Source organism: Prunus mume, linkage group LG5 (assembly GCF_029339155.1).
Source record: "Prunus mume cultivar Tortuosa linkage group LG5, ASM2933915v1, whole genome shotgun sequence".
Lineage (NCBI taxonomy): Eukaryota > Viridiplantae > Streptophyta > Magnoliopsida > Rosales > Rosaceae > Prunus > Prunus mume.
The window spans coordinates 8,360,795-8,379,485 of record NC_142702.1 but is presented as its reverse complement, the minus strand read 5'-3'; the positions used below and the strand labels follow the sequence as shown (position 1 = coordinate 8,379,485).

Genomic DNA, 18,691 nt, shown 5'->3' with positions numbered 1-18,691 from the left:
GTTTTATTTTATGTTTTCTAGATTTTTTATTATGTTTTCTTTGAACATGAGTAACTAAATTATTCTCTAGGGCGAGGGCCCGAGCATAGATAATTATGATTTGTAATGTTATTTAATGGATTCTTAGTTTCTTTTAGGTGAATGCTTAATCACTATTTTAATTGTTGCTAGTGTTTAAGTTCTTTGACTGACCACCTTAGGGCTTTGCATCTAGTGAATTTGAAGAGTAATGGTGAATTACATTATTTTTTGACGAAGAGTAATGGTTTGCTTGGTTCTCTTGTTTTCTAAACCGTAATGAATCCTACTTGTTAAATTCATGCCTTAACTAGGAGAGATTACAAGTAAGGGTATATGATCTTTGTTTGAACGAAATCTTACACTTAGGAAAAACTATGGTCTAAGTGCCCGAGAAGGACTTAGATACGGAATTATCATCTGAATAATTGAAAGAATTTGTTGAATGCATTGAAATCTAACTTGGATTGCTTGTGGTTGATTACGAGACCCTAGACCTTCATCATTGTTTTTCAACCTTAAAATTCAACGTTTTTATTCTCAATTGCTTTGATTAATTTCTTGTTTGTTTCATAAACTTTCACTACAACAATCTCTATAAATTCACTTTCGTATTAGTTATATTTAATTTTAGGTCTCTGAAAATTAGATTAATTTGGAATCCTCGTGGGAACAATACTTGGACTTGTCATACGCTCTACATCATTCTTGTGCACTCATAAGGGTAGATCAATAAGTTTAAATTTCTTTCCTTCTACTTTTTGGAAAATGAAGGACACCCTTTAAGGTTCCCTACCCAAAAAAAAAAAAAAATCTAAATCATCTATTATTCACATCTTCATTCATAGATAATCCTTGCAAAAATTCATGCAAATTGAAAATCATTAAGGTATCTAATTAAGACCAACAAAATCAATCCAGATGGTGCTTCAAGAAAGTACTTAAATTTCAATAATTTAATTGAGTAGTCAAATGATATCGGATTAAAGTGATTTTCGTAGAGATGATTTTTGAATGAATATCCACAAAATACACTGTTTAGATTAGTGAAATATAATGCGGAGTGGGTCCTACAAGAGTTTCCATCAGATAAGCTTATTTGAGGGATCCCTCAACGTGTAACACCCCCGACCCAGTTTAATCGTTTTATTCAATTTATTTCTTTTTCTGAATTTACAATTTTGCGCTTGGGGTAGGAGCACTCTAGTCACTTTTTAAGCCGGAATGATTTTGGGAATTAGAGTGGCACCATTGCATAGAGCTCGCTCTCACGAGTTCGTAGACACGTTGTGGGCTCAAATCGGAGTTATAACGAAGAAGTTGTGGTTAACAAAAGTGCAGTGGCACAACCGTTAATTTTTTGAAGATGAGTTTTAAAACAAATTAGCTCTCTCTCTCTCTCTCTCTCTCTCTCTCTCTCTCTCTTTCTCTATCTCTCTTCTCCTTGTGACATCGATTCTTCAGGCAGCGATTTCCTAGCCGTTTGGGGACCAAATCCGACGATTCTTATTGCAACGGAAGCCTCTTCCTCCTCTACACAACCCACTACTTTTCATAGCTCAGAAACCACCAGGATAGTCGAAGTATCGATTGAAAGTTTCAGTTTTTTCGATGTCATTTTCAACGATTTTAGCGACCATTTCCATCGACCAAGGTATGGTTCTTCATCCCCTTGACATGTCTAGCTGATAATATGGGTATCTAGGATCGATTTGAGGTTTTAGAGCTCTTTCAAAACACCCACTTAGGGCTCACGATTTGGGTTCGATCTGGCTTGCTCCGGCCACTTTTTGGCCGTGGTCCAAGAACCAAAATTACTCCTCTAGTTGCACTTGCTGTTTTGGTATAGGTATTGTAGGGTGTTTTGAGAATTTTTTGTCGTCAAATTTTTCTTAAGACATCCACATGCTATTCTAAAATTATCCCTTGTCGTCCTGAGCAGGATGATATGCTCGGATTTGGAATTGGCTATCGTTTGACAGTTGAACAGATATTGCATGTAATATGGGATATCCGGGTTCGATAGGTTCAGACAGTTCGATCAGTCCCAATTTCAAATATGTTATTCTATGTACCTCTAGGATCATGTAGGAACTTATGGATCGAGAATCGAAGTCCGGTTACCCCGAATTAATGATTCTAGTGTTAGGCGAAGTGATTGCCATCTGATCATGCGATTGGCTAACATCCGACTGTTCGATCAAGTCTAAACTTACAGGACTTGTTTAGTGAGCTTTGTTAGATCCATAGGAACTTTTAGATCGGAAATCGGACGTCGTAGGCCCTACGGGCCCGTTTGACTACCCGATTGACCGTGAGTCTTCCAAGGTTGTTCCAACTTTCAAAAGGCGTTAGATTTTCCTTAGAAACTCTCCAGTAGTCATGTACACTTAGTTTGGGACCCGGGAACTAATGTTTGAGTTAAAATTCGTTATTGGGTACGCATATTAATTAAGTCCGTTTATTCTCTCGATTAGGTACTCTTGCTTCACGTATTCCAGAGGAAGAGCTCCCTTAGGATTGAGCAACGTGGACCTGTTGTGAGTGGACATTTGTTTTTAAATGTGCATTGTTTTTCAAATATGGAATTGCATGCATAAGTGAGATTGGATTTAGAACTTGGCTTATTTGGTTTATTGGGATTTGATATATATTTTGACTATGGTTTTATAGTATCTTATGGGATTACTAGAACTTATTGTTATTTATAAAGTAAACGAATTTTGGCTTTTTTATTATAATTTTATCGGAATGTGACATGAGTTTCCCAGGAATTATTATTGTTATTATGGTTATTATTAAAGTATATGGATTGGGTGATATGGGGTTTGATTATGAAAGTATTTTATGGATTGTATTGGATATTTATATAATTTGGACTAGTTTGATTATTGAGTTTATGAAATTATAATATTGTTTATTTTGTGGATTGTAGTATTTTAAGGAATTATTGGAGTTTATGAATAGTTTGAGTTATGGATATGATATATGGGATAATTTGATTTGGATATTTGTGAAAACGAGTCAGGGAACTCCGCTATGTTATTGGAAAGATTATTGTAAGGGAGTTTGTGATCTATATTATGTATAAATATTTTGATATTGAGTTATAGACACTATTAATGTCGAGATGTCTGTGTATATGGGATTAGGTATATTGGAATATTTGGAATTAGGGATATGGTTATTGTATGTGAGTTGGGATGTGGAATACGTTATATTGGAGTGCTTTTAGCACCACTCTATGTACCTCCCCTTGGATATTGGTTACTTTACCCCACGTGGCGTTGGATTTTTTGGCATGTGGGCTTACTTGGGTACTAGTACTTTATTCACGTGGCGTTGGATTTTCCAGCGTGTGGTAAAGATCCGGGCACTTTTGGTCGAGTGTGCCATAGGCCATGACGGGAGACTACTAAAATTTCGGTAGAAGTCAAACTGTTTATCCGTTTAAAGTAGGGCTACACGATTTTTAGTAAAGTGGGTCTGACATCGGGTAGATGTTCGACAGAAAGCAAGGTTCGTCACTGATTCCGAGGGGGAATCTAGGGTGGGTCCTGTCAATTTATGAAAGTATAACATGTACCAAGACAACTATATATATATATAATCAATTTAAATATGTATAAATTATAACTAAATAGATAGCAAAACATTTAATCCCCAAATATATATACTTTTAAAAATTCAGGTCTTTACAGTTTTTCACGGCATCAACTAAGACAACTATATCAAACAACATACTTTCATGGGAAGATGAAACAAACACATAAAAAGACAAAAAAATACCCTTTATGTCGTGAGCCCCTCTATTGTGTTGTGTTCATGCTCGTGCCTTTTCATTTCATGCCTCTACCACCTTTATAACTCTTATAACATGTGGTTTACAAAAATTCATACAATCATAGGCTCCAAATCAACACATATATTAAAGCATTTAAAAAATCAATCCCATATTCTTTTCGAAAACCCATGAGGCGCATCAACCTTTGAACATTTGGTTCTTGATACCACTCGAAGGAAAGATTGGATTTTTCATAAAAATATAGGTTCATTAAGGCATGTAGACAATGAAATTTTACAAGTTGTGCAACGAAAGACTTCATACAAAACTAGAGCCCAAAGTCAAAACCTTTAAAAGGATCTCAAAGCTCAAGAGGGTTGATGTGCTACATTAACTACTTTGCAAGAAAGTAAGAGAAGAGAAAGATGGAGAGGAACTCACCCTTGGAGTGTAACTTGAGACCAACCCAAGTATTCCACCAAAGGATGGTGATAAGATCCATTTTCTTCTTCTTCTCCAAGTCACAAAATAATGACCTCCAAAGACTCCACTCTCAGCTCTTCTTTGGAATGGATGATGATACACAAGAAGGCGATGTGGTGCTAGCAACACCTCCTTGATGGACCCATTTTTTAGCCTACTAGGATGTGAGAGATTTGATGCTCTCTCTCACTTCCTCCTTAACTCTTTGAAAACTCAAAACCCTAAAGAGAAATGAGGTAAAGAGGTGCTTTTATAAAAGCACATGATGGCATAGGGGGGATATGTGCCACTCGGGCCTTTTGGTCCAACTTATCTCACTTCATTCTTCTAAAGCCCCTTTTGCTAAAACCCATGAACTTTTAGTTTCTCAAACCATTTCAATGCCCATTTTATTTCAACGTAATTAATTAACTCTTTAATCAATTAATCTAATTAATTGACTCAACCGTTGATTTCACCATTTTTCATTATTATCCAAATTACGAACTTATGGGTGTGTGATCTATTGGTGTGAGATTTCGTATTTAAAAATTAAAAAAACTGTTTATTAAAGAGGAATAAACATTATTATATATATTTATAAGTAATTATCTTGGATATATATATGTATATTGTTTTACGTTTATAGTACTATTCTAGTAATTATAAGCATTTTATTTTATTAATTATCTTTATATTTTTATATATATTCAATTGAATAAGAGGCTTTGTTAATATATATATATATATGTATTATTATTGTCTTAGAATGTGCTATAAAATGTTATAATTCATGGTGTAGAGTTTTTGATGTGGGTTATAGAGAGAAATGTTTACTAATTAAAGATGGCAGTTTTTCCTTGCTTTGAGTTTGACGTGCAAGTCAATTGTGCAAGGTTTTTCTATTTGCAATTGATTACTCATCTTTTAAACTTGCAAGCTGTTGGGATATTAATGAAAGAAATAGTTGAGTCATTAACCCACCAGTATATGTCCTCATAATATCCATTCTCATCTTGTAATGACTTGGAGTGGAAGAAAAATTACTTGGGCACCAAGATTAAAACGTGCTGACTATTTAAAAGTTTAGTGATAAAATGTTTATTCTAGTATAAATAGGGAGTCTACATTTACAAGTTGTTTACTACTACATCTAGAGATAACATGCATACAGCGTGATAGTTGTTAGAGAGGAGTAAAGAGAGATGCAAGAAAAATATGATATTGGAAGAGATTGAGAGCTTTGCTTGTGTTTTACTAAATTTGATTTATGCTTTGAAATCGATGTAGAGATTTCTTGGGAGACCTTTAAGGGGATTGATTTAATTAAATTTCATAAGCACTATATTATGCGTGATATTATAATTTGATGGATGTCCTTGATATTATAATGTTCTTGATATTGGGTGTTTACGTGTTGTCAATTATTTAATTAATGTTGGCATGATTATATGTACATTGGTAATATTTAAATGATTACATTGTTTTCATGGAAATTAGTTTGAGATGTTGTGGAGAAAATAATAATGGAAAAGAGGGTAATGGAAATAGTCTTTTGTGTAATTGAGTCTAACTCTTGGCAGGTACCAGGTCTCAGGGACCCTACAATGCACATGGTTTTTATTGGGTGATTCGGGACTAGTTAAGGGAGTTAGGCAAGATGACTAACAAAAAAGGAATTATGAGATGATTGAGATAGATGTTAGTTCATATAAATGGGCATTCGGGACCAAGTGGTATAAGCATGGTATAGGACATACAGGTCTGCATGTCCAATTATATGAATTAACGGGATTAGATGAAAAGCATTCATGCATTATTATTATTAATGTGATATTTGGCTATGTGAATGTATGTCATTTAATTTAGTTATATCAATATACTATGGTAAGGTCTCATGTCCCTACTGAGTGGTGGTTGCTCACCCCTCACCCCTCACCCTGTTTATTTTTATTTTTTTTCCTCATGCACCGGGTGGGGGATTTTCACCAACACCCGAGTCCGGGGCGTGACAATTAGGTTCTATTTAGCGAGGCCGTGTGCGATCTTGAATTCTTTCTTTGTCGACTGTGAATTAAAACTCTTTTTTAATTCTCCCTTTGATAAAGACCCAGTTACGGAATGTCCTCTTTTTTTTTTTTTTTCAAATAAAAAAACAATGTTTTTTTATTTTCATATTTTTTCATAACATAAATATTGTTAAGATTAAGAGCTCCCGGTGTGAAAACAAAAAAGTTTGTGACGCTGAAATAGGACTCCCGATAGGTCATATAAAATAGGAAATGCCTTTTATCTCATACTACTCTTTCGATACATAAGGCTTCCAAAAATTGTGAGTGACGTTTAGTAACATGTCACATCTACCCAAGCCAATATATAACATATTAGGAGAACTCATTTAGTTTGAATTGCAACACAATTTGATCCTTTCTCCTTTATTAATGTTATTGATTGTGAAAGTTTGTCTTTTTAAAATTAAAGAAAGATAATTGCTATAAATATTTATAAGTAATTATCTTGGTTATATATATATATATTGTTTTATGTACTGTTCTAATAAATATTTATATCTTATTCTCTTATATATATATATATATATGTATATATATTAATAAAATAGTTCTTGATAATGTGGTTAGGTGTCAAAAAAAACATGTTAAGTAGCAAGGCTATGATTACTAGTTTTGTCAACTCACCAAGAAGAATGTTAGAATAGAATTGGAGGAATTGGAGGAGTCACAACATGTCCTATAAGACATTCTTCCTTATTTGCAAAACTACATTAATATCTATATACATTACTTGGATAGTAAGTATATAAACCGCCAGTACACCATCCAATAGGAAATGAGTTGTTGCCAACTTATTCTTTGTGTGTGTGTATATATATATATATGGGTCATTAGTTGCACAACAAATAAACAAAGAAGGTGAGAGAGAAATAGAGGTCGAGAGAAGTAGAATTGTTAAGAAAAAGAGTGAGAGACTGAGTTTGTGAATGCAGTGGAAAATTGGGAAATACTTTACATTTCTAGCAAAAGCTTTGGGGTCAAGGTATAGGTTTCTTGGGGGCCTTTTACAGAGATTGATTTAATTAAACTTTGTGAGCATTATATTATGCATGGTAGTACAGTTTGGTTGACGTTCCTTGTATTGGGTGTTTTACATATTCTTTAACTATTTGAATAATGTTGGCATAATTATATATACATTGGTGATATTTTAAATGGTTACATTGTTGTGAAATATATAGGCTATGTGAAAGGCATAATTATATCTTGTCATGGAAATTGGTTGGAATTGTTGGGTTGAGAAAATAATGGAAATGATCTTTTGTGTAGTTAAGTCTAACTTTTGGCCGGTACCAAATCTCAAGGATCCCACAGTGCACATAGTTTTTATTGGGTGATATGGGACTGGAGATAGGGAGTTAGATAAGATGACTAACAAAAGGGAATTTATGAGATGATTGAGATGGGGGTTAGTTCATATAAATGGGCATATGGAACCAAGTGGTAAAAGCATGGTATGGGACATGCAAGTTTGCTTGTCCAGTTATATGAATTAACGGGATTAAATGAAGAGCATTCATGCATTATTATTATTAATGTGATATATGGCAGTGTGACTGCATGTCACTTAATTTAGTTATATTAATCTATTGTAGCAAGGTCTCATGTCCCTACTGAGCAGTGGTTGTAAGATTTTAAAGCTATTTTTATAAGAGAATTTTATTTTAAACCCATGTTTCAGCTTCTTTTTATTTTATTTTACTTTTTCTTTTCTCACGCACCAGGCGAGGGGTTGCCACCGACCCCCGGGTATGAGGTGTGACATTGATCTTGTTAATAAGATATGTAATTCATGTTAAATCCCTAACTTGATCTTTCTTGACTATATGATTCGATTTGAGCACAATTGAAAACTCTTTCTTTATTGATCTCTGACTCCGGCCAGAGATTCCTGAATCACATCATATAACATTTTCTCCCTATACTAGAGGTCAAGACCCCTTGTCATACACTCACTTTCCTCTATGGACTTGTCGAAGATCCCAACGTTACCTTGAGCTAAGCCCAAGGATGAGCTCAACCTTATGATACAATCAGAGACTAACTACGTATCCATAAGGCAACCATAGTGCCTCAAGTTTAAAACTTCCATACAAGAGTTCTAGTTTGACCGCGTTCAATGAAATCATTCTCTAGCAAGCACCTACGCACTTATCTCAGTGTCCATATACGATTGACTTGAGACTAGTCATCCTCCCAGATTGAGCAGATACAGTGTGTCCTGGTCTTTACAGTTTGTTAATGCTCAATTGAACGATCCTATAACCGAGAACCTTTTAGGCATGAGTTAGAAGGAAAGGTCTCTTCCCATCCAATCTCTTAGATCACCTTCTTTATCTCACAGATCCATGAACTTGTCAAATAGGTTAACGATCACAATCTAAACCATTACTTGAGTTGACATACTTGCCATTAAGTGTTAACCTAAATGGTTGGTTCAAACGAAGTTTCCATGAAAGATTTCATCTAATGATTGGCTTTCAGGGCATACTTCTAACAGAGAGATCTTCACTTATGGAAATGAAAAGGGAGACATATGACTATGGAGGTGAAAAGTCTAATAGAGAATGAGAAAAACATGAAGTGCAAAGAATGTCAATAAGAAAAGTTCATAAGGGTATGATCTGGCTTTTCAAAATATTATTAAATGGCACTACTGATTTATGAGAAAGCTATTTTGAGAAGCAGCACTCCACCCACTTCTCCAATTCTATGTCATTGATTTTCAATGAAAGCATATATTTTAGGTTTTATCAAACGGGCTATGTAATCAGAATTGCAAAAAAAAAAAAAAAAAAAAAAAGAATTTAAGCCCGAAAACACAATGCCATTGGGCCTCAGGCAACTCACTTTAGCCCATGGACCGTAGGCCAAATTATGATCCCTATTTGTTGGAACTTGCATGAGATTTTGAGACCACCAACTACTTCCTTTTCGGTACTATCAATATCCATGAGTTTTTATATATATAAAAAAATGCCAAAGATTAGAATGGGTTAGGGAAAGTGTCTTTGGAGTTTGAATATGAGGTCACTCATCCATAAGCAAATGTTCTTACCACTGAGCTATGGTTGACTTAAATGAAATATTTTGATGTACGAACATGAGATGGATATCCTAAGACACGCATAGTGCATTAGCTAACTGGTCTTATTGAATCAAATCAAATGATGATTTATTTGTGTTTTATACTCAAATAATAAGTCACAAAATAGAGCTTTTCATACATTATTTGAATTTAAACTAATCCAAATTATACGTAGATCATTGATTGTACCCAATACACATGTCATAAACTCAAATATTATAGGATAGAACTTCCATAAAATGTAAATATAAACTCATGAAAAGTTTTCATTAGTGTAACAGTGTGGCTCAAAATGTGATAGAGAAAGCAACCTCTACTGTAATGTATGTTACATATATTATTATGTCACCAATTGACCAAGGGATGCTTGAAAACATACTTCTTCTTCTTATGAATGATGAGAATAGGGAAATATTGTAAGTGATATTGTGGGACAAGAAAGCACCAAAGTTTGGTGCAGCCATTGTGGTAGGAATTGGACAACATAGCCCAAAACTAAAGCCATTGATTTCAAACCATTATCATCTCCCACTACAAGAAAAATGACATACAACAACATGAGGTTAACAACGTGCATTTAATGTGTGTTGTAAATCATCATGTTTAACAACGTGCATTTAATACGTGTTGCAACATGATATAATTGCGCGTAGTTAAAACTGTGAATAAAAAAATTATTTACAACATGTAGGTGTTGCATGTTGTTAAAGATTTATTCTACAACATACATAGACGCGTTGTGAGTTTGATTAACTACTACAACACGCCTTGTGCATTTTGAATTTTTTTTTTAATAAAGATTTTATGCGGGACCCAAAACCCCTTTTTTGCAAATTTTTATTTGTTTGTTACTTGTTCTCTACAGTATTTTCACTTCCTCTTTCTCTACTGTCTCTCTCAAGCTTATAGAAACAAGAAGCCACACCCTTTCTCAAAATCTAAAATGCGTGTTCTAAAAAGTCTCTCTTAACCTTTTCACTTCCTCTTACTCTACAACCTCTCTCTCATCACTCTCAAGCTTATAGAAATAAGACATTTCTCTATAGCCTCTTTCTCTATGCCTCTAGGAAATTTGGTAATGTTGCTTGCCCTTTGTTTAATGTTCCTAGCAGTATAACAATAGTGAGACAATTTCTGAAAATGTATGATAAGCATAAGTTGAAGTTGAAGAAAGATTTGAGGGCAACTAGGGTTAGCCTTCCTACTGACACTTGAACAAGTGTCCAAAACTGTAACTATATGGTGCTAACTGCCTATTTCATTGATTGTGAGTGGAAAATGCACAAGTGAATTTTGAAATTTTGTGTGATTTCCAATCACCAAGGAGCAACCATAGGGAAGCTCATTGAAATTTTTTGCTTCAGTGGGGGATAGAAAAGTGATGGCTATAAGGGTGGATAATGTAACATCCCACATCGACCAATGGAGAGTGGATGATGTGCCTTATATGTGCATACCCGCCTCTATCTAGCACGAGGCCTTTTGGGAGTTCACTGGATTCGGAGCCAAAGGAACTCCGAAGTTAAGCGAGTTGGGGCTAGAGCAATCTTAGGATGGGTGACTCACTGGGAAGTTACTCGTGAGTTCCCAGAAACAAAACCGTGAGGGTAGAGAGGGAGCCCCAAAAAGAACAATATAGTGCTACGGCGTAGCCGATCCAGAGATGTGACAATTTAGTATCATAGTCACTCTGTCGTGTGATGCGAGTGTGCCGACGAGGACTTCGTGTTCCTAAGGGGGGTGGATTATAACATCCCACATCGACTAACGGAGAGTGGGTGATGTGCCTTATATGTGCATACCCACCTCCATCTAGCACGAGTCCTTTCGGGAGCTCACTGACTTATGGGCCTGATGTCCTCGTCGACACTCTCGCACCACATGACAGAGTGGCTCTAATACTAAATCGTCACATCCCTGGATCGGCTTCGCCATAGCACGATATTGTCCGCTTTGGGCCTCCCTTTTTGCCTTCATGATTTTGTTTCGGGAACTCACGAACAACTTCCGTGGGTCACCCATCCTAGAATTTCTCTAGCCCCAACTCGTTTAACTTCGGAGTTCCCACGACTCGAAGCTAGTGAGCTCCTAAATGGCCTCATGCTAGATGGAGATGGGTATGCACACATAAGGCACATCACTAGGCGTGGGCACGGTCCAGTTTGACCCTCAAACCACGGCCGAACCAATTAAATTTTCACAGTCCGGTGTGGTTCGGTTTCACCTAAAATCAAAATGAAAACAAACCAAACCAAACCATTCATGACCGATTTTGTGCAGTTTGGTTCGGCTGGTTTAGGCATAAAACAACATGTCTTACAGTAACATGCCTCTCATCTTTCCGTATCTTAATGGGCACGGTACATCTTTCCTTTTTTATTAATGTACCACTTGGACATCCAAACATTGTTCACATGTTTCCCTCTTCATGGGGAACAACCATGAATTGTTTCATTCTTCAGTGAATTATGCAATGATGGATGATGGAATAATAAATCTTTACAAAATCCGATTTTTTTCATAGACAAAATTACATATCCAACGCATTATCAACACCAATTGTACATAGCCTCCAACTACATATTGTACCGAAAGACATCTTTGTTTTTCTAGAATTACTGCACATGTTACCGAATACGTTGTAATTATTTAGGTTAACAATTCTCAATTATAATCCAAAAGAAAATATGTGCTAATGGGAAGCCACCCCAGAGGGGGAAGGTGGCTTCCCCCTCCCCATGGCACCCCAGTTCGAACCTATTTGAACTCCAATGTAACCACACACACAAAATGCAAGAGTGCTTGATTATCTTTTGGCAATGGAACATCTCTACTATTATAAAGCCAAGCCAAAAGCAGTTGGGGTCACACGTTTAACCCCAAAAAAAAAAATTAAAAACAGTTGGACAGACCCCTCAAACAAAAAACAAAAACAAAATCCATTGCTGCTGGAAAATTAATATTTAAAGTTAAGATGGGTATTGTCGTAAAAAAGGACAAAAATAAAAAATAAATGAAAAGTGAAAAACTGAAGAGATGATCCAACTTCCACATCCAGGAGGCTTTGGAAAAACACAAAGGAGAGAGAAATTTTGTAAAAGAAGCTAAAATGGACAAAATTGCCCTTATTTATTTTTGGATTTCCTAAGAAATCCTATACATTTGCATGTCTTTGATTTGAAAGTTGAGAGGTTTTTCTGTCTTTTTTGAAAAAGCTTTGGCTTTTTTCAAAAGTGAAATTTTTTTTTTGCTTAAACCTAAATTTACTAAAGAAATTATCACTGTTTACTCCACGTTCAGGGATAACTGCAGGGCACAAAGGAAACAGAAAGTGAGCACACCTGAACTAGACGAGGTAAAATTAAATAAGAAGTTAGCATAGCTAACTTGAGATATCATTAATCCCCTCATAGGAGACACCAGTTCAGGGGATTATTGATCCACTAAACTACACTTATAAAATAATTCCTAACAAACCTTATAAAATTCGAAAAATAAATATTACAAGCAAAACTCTGTTTCCAGCGGTGGAAAAAAGGAAAAAAAATTTGATTGCTAGTAAGTATGAACAGATTAGACTTCCCATTTGAGAGTTCACAATAATTTAGTATTAAATAAGCTTCTATCTCCTTGGCTTTGCATCTTTGTTTCATTCATCATCGTTGAAAACATGAACTAAATAATGGCATCATCAGTTGAATGTTTTGTTACAAACGGCATGATTATTTCCATGTCCATTAAGCCATTGGGAAGAGGGAAAAAGGGGGCGATGTAAAGAAAATTTAAAAGTACATAGGCCTCCATCTCGCCTCACCCGATCTTCCCTGCTTTTATGTTCAATTACAAAGTTTCACTGGCTCTGAAGAAGCACTTTGCAAATAATCCTTTGTCACAATGGAGGTAAGTATGTCTTTGATGCATGGTTCTGGAACTTTACGTCCGTGCAACCACCACAATATAGAAAATTCGAAGAGTTGCAGGGGAATTAAGCAATAAACAGGTACAAACTCGCCTGAAAATACTTGGCATTCATCAATTTTGTGTCAATCTTAGTTCCTTCTGATTTCAGCAGCATTCACCTCTTGCTTCTGCTTTCTGCCGCATGAAAAAGGTAGAAAGGGGTTACAGAATAAATCATCTCTCTCATCCAGACACGCAGGCCGCCCTTAACCAAGTGCTATAGATTCCATAATCCTTCACTCTGTCGAGAAAACAAAATACTTATTAGAAATAAATACAAAAAGTTTTGCATCTGTTATATATAATAACAATGGGAGAGATCCTATCACCACCTTATCATCTTCATTAATATCTGTTTAAACAGAAAAGCATAAAATGTGATGCCAGAGCAACTGTTTTTAGGTCGCCTATAACAAATTAGGTGGGAAAATGGATAAACATTTAGGAATTTTCAGAGAAAAGGAATTACATGAGAAGGAAACTCAACAAAGTGATTTGAATTGTGAGAAAATGGATAAACCTAAGAAAATTACAGAGGGTCCTGCACATAGAGAAAAGGAATAGGGATGCATTCCTTTTGTATACCTGACTTTCAGACAGCCATTTAAATTTTGTGAATTGATTGGACTGTGTACACTCATAAATTGAACAGTGACCATTATATTCATGCACAGCCGCATGCATTGTGTGCACTATCCTAATTTCATAAGGTTCAATTTCATCCTTCTTTTGTGATGTTATGTCTTGAACCCAATGTCTGGGCTATGCCCACAATTCAAAGTTAGTTACGAACCAAAAGTTCCAGCTGGCCAATTCTACTACAAGAATCAACATTTCTGAAAACCAGAAATCTTGACTATATGTCCTACAGCCATCACTAGCTTAATTATCACCATACTCAACTAAACAATGTAAACACAACTTTATTCCAAGGTTTTTCGACTATACACCAAAGACACCAAAAAACATAAGATATCTACATCCAAGCATCATTATGCAGTCACAGTCATCAGTCAGTGTTCAATCTGGTAGCTCCAACCCTATATCTGTGGGTACATGAGTATAAACACATTGTCCTGGAAATTTACAATAACCCAACTAAAGTGTGATAGTTTGCTATTCACATTTCCAAGTGAACCACTGCTGGAAAAGGTGAGAATGTAAAAATTATTACCAGTTACTAAATCTAAATAATGATTCGAGTAAACGAAATACTGACCCACAGGGTAGGACAGACTATTTATTACAAGACAATAAGAATCAATTAATGAGACATTATAGCAAAAGAAACCAATTCCACCACAGAATAAGAATTATTGGAGAGGTTGGTCTAATGAAAATCTTTTTGAAGATGCATAGATTGTAAATAAAATTAAATTGAAGTACATTTGACAAGCAGCTTCGTCAATAGATTTCACATTTGGCAAACATAAAGGAAGGAGAAAAATCAGCCTTGCACACAGATTTCACTTACAAGAACGTGTCATTTGGATCGATTTCAGGAAACAGGTTAACATAAAAGCGAAAGCCATCGGGGCTAATATCTCTGCATAGCAAACCTGCCAACAATATCCAATATTAATCAAAATTTAAAAAATATTAGAAATTCCTTTTGATAGGAAACATATACTTCAATGTAGAAAACATTATTAGAATATTGTCAAACAAAGTTGTGCAACAGTGTACCTTTGCTTTCAGCAGTAAGAAGATGCTCCTTCGCCATGCCTGGTGCAATACCTAATGTGATTGCAGCATCACTGGCACTTATCCCAGTTCGAAGAGCATCGGCCTTTGTTACAAGGGTCTTGATTCTAGCAAAAACCTAATTTGACAAACACAGTAAGTTGTGTCAAGCAACTTGAAATGGCTTCTGATGTAGAATGACCATGATGTCATAATCAAAGATGCAAACAAAGTGTAAATTTTAGCCTCTTACTTGGCCAAGATTTGTTTTCATCATTACCACAAAAGCAAAACAAAAAGATTTATATTCATCGCATAGCTTGAATGGCCAAGAATGAAAATCATTCTCCTTCCTCCTATTCCAGTGTTTACAACATAGTAATCAAGAGAAACATGGGAGCCATATAATATAGGCCCCGCATAAAATCAGGAATCTCATTCCTGCCCAGGAATCATTCTGAAGACTTGGGAATCGAAATCATTTCCACCAGGAATCAAATATGTTTCAATCCACACAACTGTAGAATCTTAACATGAAAAAGCTTATAGAGAGATAATAAGATCACCTCTTCATCACTATGGGACTTATTCTGGATGACCATGACTCCACTATCAAACTTTCGAAGCATTACAGGGCTGCAAACATAGAACGAGATTATATTATGGTAATAACAAGCTCATGTTACAATACTACTGATATAGACTGGTATTTATTTTTCACTTATTACAATATTGAAGACTAGCATTTATATTTTGCATTATCATACAAAGGTGCATCCATGCTTTCAAATAAACAAATTTAAGAAATTCCTACATACACGTCAAACTTCTCCCAGAGAGAACATGCTTGCAGCAAATCTTCTGGCGATATCAATTCTGCATAAAGAGAGATAACAATCCAAGTTTGACCCCTTAAACATCCTGACAAGAACTCAGAACTTAACAAAGTCATGCAAACAAAATTAAATTAAAACAAGAGCTCTGATATAATCACACAAAACCTGTGCCTCGAGCACGATTGAAGAGACAGTAGATGTCTATAAGATTCATCATTCCCCCAGATCTCTCAAGTGGAAGTCTGACAAAATCTGCTAACTATTTACCAAAAACAACAGAAAATGAGTTTTCTCCTCTAAGATGAAAGATATTATAAAAATAAAAAAATAAAAACTATTAAACAACATGAGGTATTTTTCATAAATCAATAATGTGAACATCCAATAAGAATAAACGTATATATCAGACAAGTTAATACAATATAGGTTAAGAAGATAAATCAGAATTGCACAATAGAAATTTCCTAGCATAACTTCAAATTGCTCGGTCAAGAATTTTTTTTTAAATTTATTTTGAAACAAGATTGGTCAAGAAACAAGAAACATTGTTTACATTTTGTTGCTTTTTAACGAGGAATAGGTCAGGGTCTGAGGATGGCGTTAACTTTCCCTTCAATTGCACAGACTGATATTCCAGTGACACAATCTGACTTTACAGTTCACTTGATCATCAAATGCTAAAGAGAGAAACTAAACAAAGTGGTTTCATTCACAAAGAATATAGAAAGAAGACAACCTGACGGGACAATTGTTGGTGATACATAGCACCAGCAGACTCCTTGGTAACGGGCGATATAATACCAACACTCAGCAACCAATCTTGCATCTCTTGTTTGGAACCCAATTCTTCATCATTTTCCGCACTGGGCTGAGAAGTCGAGCCAGATAAAAGTTTCTGCCTCATTTTTTCTGCTAGCATCACCATCTCTTTAGCCTTACTCTGTAAATTTAATATTGCTCTACAACTTAAAGCCATTCACAAACAGAGAACATAACATTGGTTCAAAAGTATCTACACTGAATGCACCCACAAGTCGAAAATATATAATAAAAAATAAGAATACAAGCCTACTTTTAGGACTCAAATGCAATTACTTTTAAAATTTAGAAAAATAAAAAATAAGAATCCAGTGTTCACTAGCTAAGCCGCATATTACAGCCTGCAGCTGTGCATTCAACAATTTTTTCAGCAACTAAGCAAAACATATATGATCACAAACCCAAAAACGAAAAGCCTAAGACCAAAAATTCTCAATAAAAGTCCTTCAACACATATTCTCATCAACCCAGCACAGCATTGCAAATTACTTTCCCAAAAATCAAATACTTGAGATGCAGACATACACAAAAAGGCACATTTACCCTATACTTGATTTCAGAATTTTCCCCCATTCAGTGAACAGCCAGATTCTACTTTCCCAGTTGATACAGAACTTAAATTCATGGAATTCAACAATTATCTTAGTAACCAAACAGGCAGCATTACCATGAGAGCATTCAAGTCCTGGAAAGCGTCCTGCAAGCTCTTATCAGTACTCTCCCACATCTCCTGCTCCTTCCTTAGAATCCCTGACACTCCAACCATCCTCACCGCCCCTTCCCTCGTATACATCCCAGAGCTCGACCCGGAACCCGCAGCAACATCCGAGCCGGCCTGCTCATGCACAATCTCCCAGGCCCTTCCCCGCCAGCTGTCCCACAACTTGTTCAAAAAGGCGTCCAAATCGCCCTTACCCCTGACTACGACCGTCACCACCACGGACCTTGAACCCGAACCCGTATCCGAAACCCGGCCGTCGGGCGAGACCGAGAGCTGGAATCGGAGCCGGGGTGAGGCGAACATGGACTTGATTGACTTTTTGGCGGAGAAGATGTGGGTGATGGCGGCGAGAGGGATGGCGGAGGCTGAAGAGGCGGCGGTGGACTCGGGAAGCCATAAGAGGCGGTGGGTGGTGAGAATGAGGAGACCCGATTTAAGGTGAGGGAAGTTGGGGAGGTCTTCGCATTCGAGGTCTACGGCGGAGAGGAGTGAGCATTCGATCTCCGTTGGGAGGAGGACTGGGCGGCCGCTGGTCGTTAGCTCAGCCGCTTGCAGGCAGTTTCTGGCCATTTGATGATCATATGATGATGATGATGATATGAAGAATTTCTGCTGTAGGATTGATTAGTATGATGTAATTTGATGTTGCTAATTGTAAGTCAAGTTACTCAATTAGACTGAAGGAGGAAGCTTCACCACAAGTCAGAAAAGGCTTTACATGAGCCATGTTGGGTATGGGAGAAAATGTCCTTTTTATTTTTGGACTAATCAATACTTTGGTATGATTGCTTCTTCTGTTTTATTTTTATCATTTTCTAGGAAAACCTATTTGTACATTACCATTTACACCATTGTGGTGTGTTTATTTAGTTGGAACGAGGAAAGTCATGAATCGAGGAAGTAAGGAATGGCCAGGAAGAAATGAGTATGGAATCAATTAACTTCTCCCTAAATCAATCTAATTTCTGTATTTTCAAATATTAAATTGACATCCGTATACATTTTAATTTCGTACCTAAATAAGCTCAAGCAAAGTCAAAACTAAAAATTATTTCAATACCATATATTAGTAGACACAAGAAGTCATGAATCAAAATAGTGCTAGTACCCTCCTATGTAAATAAATATGCCATTATTTTCTTTCTCCAAAACCCATATTTGATCATGCACGAAACTCCAAAAATATCTTTATTCTTAAGCCTGGAAAACTAGTGATGGAAATTTTTTTCTATGGAAGTCTCACTATGA

General features: G+C 36.0%; 1 protein-coding gene across 1 annotated transcript; it reads right to left on the bottom strand.

The window, feature by feature from the left end:
* Window positions 1–12,942: 12,942 nt before the first annotated feature.
* Window positions 12,943–18,170, bottom strand: LOC103331070 (EAP30/Vps36 family protein). The gene is made up of 8 exons (XM_008233685.2): window positions 17,390–18,170; window positions 16,640–16,843; window positions 16,069–16,162; window positions 15,886–15,943; window positions 15,634–15,703; window positions 15,071–15,206; window positions 14,859–14,943; window positions 12,943–13,625 (listed from the first exon to the last, which is right to left on the bottom strand). Exons 1-8 carry the CDS (start codon window positions 18,011–18,013, stop codon window positions 13,568–13,570), a joined length of 1,329 nt encoding a protein of 442 aa, XP_008231907.1. The 5' UTR covers window positions 18,014–18,170; the 3' UTR covers window positions 12,943–13,567.
* Window positions 18,171–18,691: the final 521 nt, after the last annotated feature.

Coding starts and splice junctions, on each gene's coding strand:
- LOC103331070 (XM_008233685.2), bottom strand. CDS start 18,013: ATGGCCAGAAACTGCCTGCAAGCGGCTGAGCTAACGACCAGCGGCCGC. Junction 16,844..17,389: donor AGGACTTGAATGCTCTCATG/GTAATGCTGCCT, acceptor TTAAATTTACAG/AGTAAGGCTAAAGAGATGGT. Junction 15,704..15,885: donor CTCTGGGAGAAGTTTGACGT/GTATGTAGGAAT, acceptor CTATGTTTGCAG/CCCTGTAATGCTTCGAAAGT.